We start from the raw sequence: 9,152 nt of genomic DNA, 5'->3' as shown, positions 1-9,152 counted from the left end.
AGAATAATTTAGAAATTTGAGGTCTAATAATTATCGACGATGGTGATTGACACAGTAGTTATCGCGACGAACGATGGATCAAATTTAAATGAATACCTAGGTGGTAAAAAAATATTGAAATAACTATATCACTTAACAATAGCTAATAAAGTGAAGGAGTGATCAGAAATCTAATGTCTGAAGCTTAATTATATCTGAATTCTACTATATAAGTATTCATGTGTTAAATATATTATGGAAGTTACATACTCATGTTGTATTTATTTATTTTTACATATTGTAAATTGTATGCTGTATAATCATGCGTTAAAAATGCTCGACTCTATTTGACAATAATTAATAATTTGTTTATTATTATTTATAAAATAGAGAAGTATTACATTTTCAAATCAAATGTCGGGAATTGAACCACACAAATTGGAACAATATGAACATCCTTAATCACTTGACTAATTAATGGATCTCATATTGTATTCATTTTAATAATTACAATTAAATTGAAAAAATACATACGTAATTACGTATATGTAAAACCTCTTTATCTCTTCCTCATTCCCTAACAAATATAAAAGAAAAAAAATAACAAAACGAAGAATCAGAAATCACTCCAACGTGATTTTAATGGCTATATGAACATGTTATTTTCTACTTGCAGTTTTGCGTTTCCCATCAGCAGAAGCTGGCTGCCTCCCATTTCCTTGTTTCCTGGATGGTGACGGCCCTGGCATTGGATATAAATTTTTGCTGCAAAGATTTACAAGCCTTTAGTAACATGCCAAAAACATAAGCTGACGGTAGACATTATTCGGCATGTTAATACATTGCATACACTTATATGTTTGTGTGTATATATACATTTGCCTTACCTCTGTTCTCGGGAACCTGCAGACTTTGGAATAGGCTTCTTGGCCTTTGATCCAATCCCAATCCCATTGGTTATGCTGCTAAGTTTGGAGTGATTGAATTGCCAAAGCAAATCGGGTTCGGATGTGTCACTGGTAGCAGCATCAAGGTCATCTATGTCATCGTTAGCCGCCATGCTGAACCTATTATCCCCAATGAACATATTATATGTTGATTGATCTGGATAAATATTTGAAGAATCTTGGAGATATTTCTGGAAAAAGGCATTGGGCAAATTCCCATTTTCTACTTCCCAACATCCTAAGGGAATGGCCTCTTGCTTGTTCACCATGACCTTGTCCACCCACTCACCCGAGCCTGATTCTTTCTCGTCATCCCGAAAGTTTTGTGTAGGACTGGTAACAGGAGGCCATGGAGGTGAATTTGCTAGTATCTCATCAAGAGGAAAGATTTGCTTCTCTTGCCTCAATGTAAGGTTCATGCCCACCTGCAAAATGCAGAACAGATTATTAAATTTAACCTCTAGGTCTACCAAGATATATATATATATATATATATCTAATGCACACACACAGTATGTGTACTTGTGTAGAGAATGCATGATGATGATCTAAACAATCAAGCTTTATAGAACATCTTGAGCAATCTTCACCGAATTGTTATATTATTCCGCAACTTTGGCAAGAAATTACATCAAATCAAATGTGGAAAACAATAGTTACCTTGATGTTACCCACATCACCCATGAGTTGTTTCACCCCCAACATATCTCCAACCCGGTGATTAGGACTAAGCGGCAACAAGTCACTACTAGCCTTTGTTCTGTATTTTTCAGAGCGACCAGTGCTGGATATAGATTGTTGCCTTTGCTCCGTTTCTCCCTCTTTCCTTGCCAATGCTGCCTTAAGGCTAGCGATCTGAAACGGGATTCCGACAAGTTACTAAGAGGAAAGTCAAAGAGTATAACATTAGCGAAATATCGCAATAACTATCTAGATCAAATAACCTGTTCTTTGAGCTCTTTAACATCTTCGGTGTCTTTGTTCACTTGCGCCGCGCCAAGTTCAACAGTAGCCACACGCTCCGCAAATTTGAGAGTACTTACTGTTTCAGCCAGGGCATCAGGCTCCGGGCTTATGTGAACAAACATTAGTGTCTTGGCCTGCCCTCCTGAAAATACATTGCCAGTATCAGTACAATTAAAACTTCTGAAAATTAAAATTGAATGTAGTTCATTTGCTCCTAAGTAGTTTTGACAGTTTAAACTTACCGAGTGAATCTTGAAGAAGTTGAGTTAGTTTGCTGTTTCTGTAAGGAACGTGTGTGTTCCTTTGGGCAAGGGAAGAAATCACATCTCCTAAAGCTGATAGAGATTTGTTTATGTGTTGGGCCTCTTTTAATCGATCCCCCGTTACCTCGGACTTGTTAACTCTCTCACTTCCTGCGAGGTCAACAAGATGCATGCAGCCTCGGAGAACAGTTCCCGTTGTTAAATCTCTTCCTTGAACATGGACTGTCAAACAACTGCAAAGTGATAAACACAATTTAGTTTCAGAGAAAAGAAATATTTCAGGATCAAGCGGTGTAAAGAAACAAAAGCTACCTATGAGATCGGCTACTACGATCATTTAGAGCTGTCGCACCAACTGCCCGATTCCTTTGTCCTAGGTTCATCAGATCAATAACATCAGATGTTGATGAAACAGGCATGAGGTTTGCATCCGGTACATTGAGACCTGTCTGAGAACTGTTGCGAATTTCTAACGTATTACTAGATTAAGGATAAGCCTGGAAAGAAACAACCATTTAACCCTATATGAAAGTAAGAGGCTCAACACCCGTTTTCATATTTAAATCATTTTAGCATTTTATCTTTAATTTTCAGATCATAGAGCAACTTCTGATGAAGTTCTAGATGAAATAAGAATGCTAGGATAGCTTTTTCTATGTCACCAATCTGTAAATATAATTTTACATATGTTCTAACTGATAACAATATTTTGTAAGAAACTAAACCAAATGAATTGAGAAAAGGATATCTTTTGTTACTTCCATCAGTAACAAGGAGATCCCTGACTTGCTCATTATAAATTTCAATCATCTGAACAGAAACATCATAGCGGAAAGTATCCTTTCTTTGTTCAGCTAACATGAACAAATCACCTAACGCTCTATAATTAACTCCTTGATTTTTCTCTGTTAGTTCTTTGGGTCCAACCTGGATATTAAACCATCAGATGTCTTAGTGCATGAATTATCATATTTTGATGTGAATAATTCAACCACTAGATGTCTTACCATAGTGTATGTCTTTCCTGACCCTGTCTGGCCATATGCAAATATGCAAACATTGTATCCGTCAAGAACTGACCGAATAAGTGGCTGCATATCAGAAAATACCTCCGCTACAAGATAATAAGATATAACTAAGTAAAGAATGCTAAAATTGCAAAAACATAATCAATCAACACTTAAACTATTAGTGTTAGAAACCTTGAGTTGCGGATTGCCCAAAGACTTTGTTGAAGGTGAAGGTCTTGCATCCTTTACCATTCTTTGATGGGATGCTGATAGTGATGTTTCCGTCTTCTATACGATCCACAATGCTTAGATAGCTAGATTTACCGGACAAGAATGGTCTCACACGGCAATAAACACGGATACTTCCTGATCAGACAAAGTAGATAACCTTTCTAATCAATAAGACTTAATATAAGGATAAATCATTGTTAGAACTTACGCAAAAGGGAACTTGCCTTTAAGGTCCTGCACTTGATTGTATAGCTTGCGATTTTCTTCTAGAACCCTATGGTAACCAGAAGCAGCCTGAGCTAAGCTATGGATATTCATACCTGTAAACAAATGCATTAAATTCAGACATTAATACCACGCATTGCATTTCCGTAAAATGCAAGAAAATGCAAATAAGTACTTCAGTTGGAGTACCAAGATTGTTGAACTCTTCATGAAATTTCATTTGTATGTATTGCATGCCCATTTTTGCGGCATTAATAGTATGCTTTAGGTCCTGAAAAGTTTATAATTCTTGTAAGTGCTTCGGTGAAGTACACAGTCGACAAGAAAAAAAAGAATATATTACACAAATAGCTCCCACCTGAATATCTCCTTGTTGTTGATCAAGAATCATTTGTAATTTAGGAGATTGACCTTTTAGTTTGTCACCAGTGATGTTGCTATGAAAGCAATTGTCTTTGTTCATCACTTTGATGTTCTTTTCCTCAATCTAAATCATCATAAATATGGGGGAAAAGTTAGAGAAACTTGACCTACATCAGTAACACATTCAAGAAATGCCATCTAGTGAATCTGTCTAATAGATAAGGATTGTTAAATACCATTTTATCCCCAGGAATTGGTTTCCGCTGAGCCTTATTGAAATCAGAAGCAGTGGTGTCATCTGAAATTTTTTTCATCTTACAATTTGGAGAAAAGAAATAATATAGAAGGTTAGTAAAGATTGTTCAGTAGTTACATAGTAAATAACTTTTCATATTCTGTCATTTTTTATGCACAAATTTTGTAATTCTGAAAACTAACATACCACTTCATCTTGGCTTCCAATACGACGCTCAAACTCCCCTACAACTTTACCGAGCAAAGATTCAACCAGCTATCAACAATCAAATATGACAACATAAGTAGCAGCTATAGTGAAAGGATAATCAATATTTATGACGAAATGACGAAGAAGACAACCAAATATCAGGAAGACATGAAATGAGTGCAATATCTTAGCAGTCAACACAACAACGAATATCAGAGCCTAAATGTTAATTAGACCCAACATTTGCACTCAAAGGAACAAGATAAAAGTAACACAAAACTCCTACAAGATATCCTTCAACCTTCTAGCTAAGAAAAGCAAAGAAGTACCAAGATATGCTTCTTTACAGTAATGAACCTGTAAAAGCTTACCATCGGAACTTCTTCAGGCTTTTTATCTGTTAAAATGGCCCGAACCAGCATACTTAACGAACCAGAACCAGTCTGCTGGTACAGTAAGAAAAACTTTATTCACATTGACCAAGTATAATATAAAAACATGTGGATACTTTAATACAGTTAAAGCTTACCAACCATTTTATTAGTATCAATCTCATTGACGTGATCATTGGATAATTTTTCATTCATCGATGAAGTCCTCTGGAAGGAGTTCATGAAAGGCTCTGAAGTTTTCCTCACAAATTGCTTGGCCAATGTGGTGGTTGCAGGTTTTGTATTTCCACTGAATTTCCACACTCCATTTCCACCAGAGAACTTCCATTTGTTATAGGACTTGAGCGCCAGAACACAATTCACCACTCTTGAAGATTTGCCTCCCTGAAGATTTTAACCAAATTATGAATAAATAATCAATTCAATGAAAACTGCTTCTTTCGAAACAAAAGAATAGTTAAAATAGATATGAAAAACAAAAATGCTCAAAAAACCTACTTGTTCTAGATCAGATGCCTCAAATGTTGGAAGTCCCAGATCTTGTACAGCTACCAAAAAATTCCTCACATTTTCAAAGTACTGATATGCTGACAATGCAGCTCCGTCAGGTATGGGAGGTGCATCACATGGACGTTCCACCACCTAAAACCAACCAACCCCATTAAAGTTAATGACAATGAAAAGTAAAATCAATTTAAAGAAAAAAGAAGAAGAAAAGTAATTTCGCCTTAGGCACAGCTCCAGGTTGAACTCTGTTAAGAACATTGCAAAGGACCATTCCACTCCTCAAACCAAGCCTGAATTCTTCCTCCGATGGCTCCGCCGGAAAATCTTTGGCCGCAACTACTCCAACCATCTTCCTCAGCCATCCAGCCGCTTCATACCTCCTTGATGCTGCCATTCAAGAGATCATCGCATAATTCATCTATTTTGTATTCAAATTTTACTCACTAAGAAAGCATAATTCATCTATTTTGTTTTAAAGGAAAACATAAAATGTAAATGATCAATGATCTGGTGGCTTTCCTTTTACTAATTCATAATCCAGATGCAGACTTCAAAGAGAAACAAATAAAATCAAAATACCAGCTAGCTCGGCTTTTCTGGATTCCAAATCAAGATCTTGGGAGCGATCGCCGTGCTGTTGCAATACATCTTCCACAACTGAAGCAACTGAAAGCGACAACGTTCCCTCCGCCGCCATTTTCTCTCCACAAACTATTCCCAAAAAAAAATAAAATTCTCACAACTCCACCATCCAGAAAAATCAAAACGAAAATCCCCAAAAGGAAACCGAATTGATCATAAAATAAATCTCCCAAATGACAGGAAATGAAGCTAAAAATATATATATATAGAAATTAGATTGAAAAAAAAAAAAGTTGGGGTGTCTGTGGGGAAGTGGGAGTTGAAGTTTCCTTTTTGTGATATTAACAATGAACTTCTACAACACAGTCACATTCTCCATTACCCAAGCCAACTCTTCTTTATGATTTGTAGGTATATATACATTTACGCCACATCGAATCTATCCTCCGTCTCCCAAAGCTACTATTACTCCAAGTCTCTCCCCATAGCTGTCTCCGAACCTCACGTCGTTAGGAGCGAACTCTTTTTTTTACTTTTTCGTTGAATCCAACGGGTTATTTGCCCCTTGGCGCGTGGATTTGAAACTTTAAAGCATGATTAAGAGTAAGATTAAGGTCGTACTTAAATTTTTTTTGTAGGAGTAACTGTATCCAGATAATACCTTTGTGTTAATTAATCAAATGAATTGAAAAAAAATCTTTATTTTTTTTTATTTTTTTTGTTAATCGAATACATTGAATAATTCATCCCGTTAATCAGAATACATTTAATTGCTAGTAGCATTTGTAAGAAAATATAATTTCATCCCCTAAAAAGTGACCATAATCATTTTATTAAATCGGTGTTGCTATGCCCCTTAAACCCAAAATTTGCACTTAATAACACTCAATTATGAATTTAAGATTTAAACTTTATAATACATCATAAAGATATCGTTTATTTTAAAATAGTATAAAATAGGGTTGATTAAGTATTAACTCAATTGGTATTATTGTTGTTACAATTTTTAAAAGATTATGAGTTAAAATAGTACAATTATCTCCGGTTTAAGGATCATAAGTTATTAGTAATTTAAATATTATAATTTGTACCTTGAAAATAATTGACTATGATTAAAATTACAAATTATAAATTTAATATTATATTTCAATTTTAATAGCATAAGGTGTTGTCATGTATAATCTTTTTAGCAAAAATCATTTACAATTGTTTTTAATGTTTAATAAACACATAAAATTTAACTATATCCAGAGTTGGATCAAGTTAAATTTATAAATGATAAATAAAATTATTTCAAATTTATTTTACTTATCTATGAGTTTGTGTTTAATTCAGATAATATTATATTATTAAAGGTAATATAATATTTTAAAATAACAGTATCTTATTTGGTTTTGTAACATTACTTGACGAGGTAATATGAGATTAATGTAATATTCTCAAGAAAATGTTATATTCTGGATCATATTTTGTTTCTTAAGTTTATTATTATGTCAACTTGTTATTTTCAAGTTAAAATTGTCCATGGACCGGATGACTCCTTAATTACAAATATTTAATTGAAATTCACTTGTAAAAATATACAAAAACTAATGTAAAATTATTTTTTATTTTTTAAATTAAAAAATATAAATTTTGGACAGGATATGCATAGTCCAGTCTTTGAGTTTGATTTTTCAAAAATTTATATGTTGCTTCAACTCGGTCAATAAATATTTTTATTTTAGATTAAATATAAGACATAAAAGTCATAATTTATGTTTCTGTACCTCTATTTGTTTAATTTGTTTAAAATAATTAATCCACGATAACGATTGTTTTGTAGTTTGTTCTAGACTTGACAATATAAATATGGTATGATGATAATATATTGGTAGATACATATATATATATAATTAATTACTATATTAATTATATTAACGTTATGTTAAATTATTATAAAAAAAATCATAATAATGACAACATAATAAAATATATGTGAATAATCTTACATTCCCTAATCAAACACGTCTTACACTCTAACCAAATGAATCAAATAAAGTATTATCATTTTTTGGTAATGTGTCAAATAATTTTACATTTAGTAATTCTATCTCAAAGATAATATTACGTCCAGGGATGAGGATAAGATCAAATTTTGAGAGGAATAAATTATCTAGGTTTTAAATAATACGAATTTATTATGTATTCAATCTAAAAATTAGATGAGATAAAATTATAATTAACTTAAATTTAAATTCATATTAAAAAATAAGTTTAAATAAAGGCTTAATTGTGTGTGATGACTTAAAAAATATTATATTCCTTACATCTCGTTCCAAAAAGGATTGCTTGTAATATTACTGATAACTTTCCTGTTCCTTTCTTCATCTTAGACGAACGTTCAATAAAATTCAAATCTTTGGTTTGGTACCAAACCGAATAGGTTTGATATGAACTGCCTTATGGGGTCCCACATCACGGGTCATTCGGCAAGCATTTATTTTCAAGGCTCGGGTCCTGTATAAAACTACCAGGATCATATCATTTTTCTGAAAGACAGGCGAATCATACGCCGCAGTCTAGTACACGTGACCACGTATTAGTTTCGCGAATTGTTCCTTGTGGCAGTTATAAACAGACTTAACACCTTACTTTGTTCTCTTGCCACGGTTTAAAGTTCAAGCTTTTGCTTTCGAATCATTCTCAGCATACCCGCAGCCTTAGGCGCGTTCACTTTCATGATTCCATTCAATTTATCTATTTCGTTTTTTTTACGGCAAAACCCTAGTGACTTGAGCAATTTAGCAATATTATTAAGTTTCGATTGAGTAAGTGTCAATGTTTAATCGTGTACTCATTTATAAAAGGCATGATATCGAAATGTTTAATTTTAAAATTAGCCTTTAAAGTTTTTTTAAGGTCCTTTTTACTACAAGATATGCATGTCATGTTCATCTATAATTGCTAATTATCCTTGTTATTGTTATTAGGGGTGGATGTATTAAACTCTTTAAGAGATCATGTGCATCCCATTATTTTAGAAAAAAATGATAAAATTTAGTTTAATGTGTTAAGAAAAAATTAAAAAAAAATTACATACCCATTATATTTTAAATTTTAGACTCAATTCTTAAATTTCTTGATATGTTATTAATTGTTGTCCTGAATTTAACTTGATAAAGATGAACTTTTTCCTCCACCATTCACGTGTACCATTGAGTAGAACCTGTGAGAATGTCTTTGTGGTCTTTCACTATTAT

At 33.2% G+C, this 9,152-nt stretch overlaps 1 protein-coding gene across 1 annotated transcript; it reads right to left on the bottom strand.

The window, feature by feature from the left end:
* Positions 1 to 469: 469 nt before the first annotated feature.
* Positions 470 to 6,186, bottom strand: LOC120153392 (kinesin-like protein KIN-14I). The gene is made up of 19 exons (XM_039165350.1): positions 5,908 to 6,186; positions 5,549 to 5,715; positions 5,320 to 5,463; positions 4,963 to 5,205; positions 4,801 to 4,875; positions 4,427 to 4,495; positions 4,221 to 4,298; positions 3,980 to 4,108; positions 3,811 to 3,892; positions 3,621 to 3,716; positions 3,358 to 3,531; positions 3,163 to 3,269; positions 2,904 to 3,082; positions 2,468 to 2,629; positions 2,135 to 2,388; positions 1,871 to 2,034; positions 1,587 to 1,781; positions 867 to 1,351; positions 470 to 744 (listed from the first exon to the last, which is right to left on the bottom strand). Exons 1-19 carry the CDS (start codon positions 6,023 to 6,025, stop codon positions 639 to 641), a joined length of 3,027 nt encoding a protein of 1,008 aa, XP_039021281.1. The 5' UTR covers positions 6,026 to 6,186; the 3' UTR covers positions 470 to 638.
* Positions 6,187 to 9,152: the final 2,966 nt, after the last annotated feature.

The sequence above is a fragment of the Hibiscus syriacus genome, unplaced genomic scaffold, assembly GCF_006381635.1.
Source record: "Hibiscus syriacus cultivar Baekdansim isolate YM2019G1 unplaced genomic scaffold, ASM638163v2 tig00111100_pilon, whole genome shotgun sequence".
Taxonomy (NCBI): Eukaryota; Viridiplantae; Streptophyta; class Magnoliopsida; order Malvales; family Malvaceae; genus Hibiscus; species Hibiscus syriacus.
This window is presented reverse-complemented; position numbering and strand designations above follow the sequence as displayed.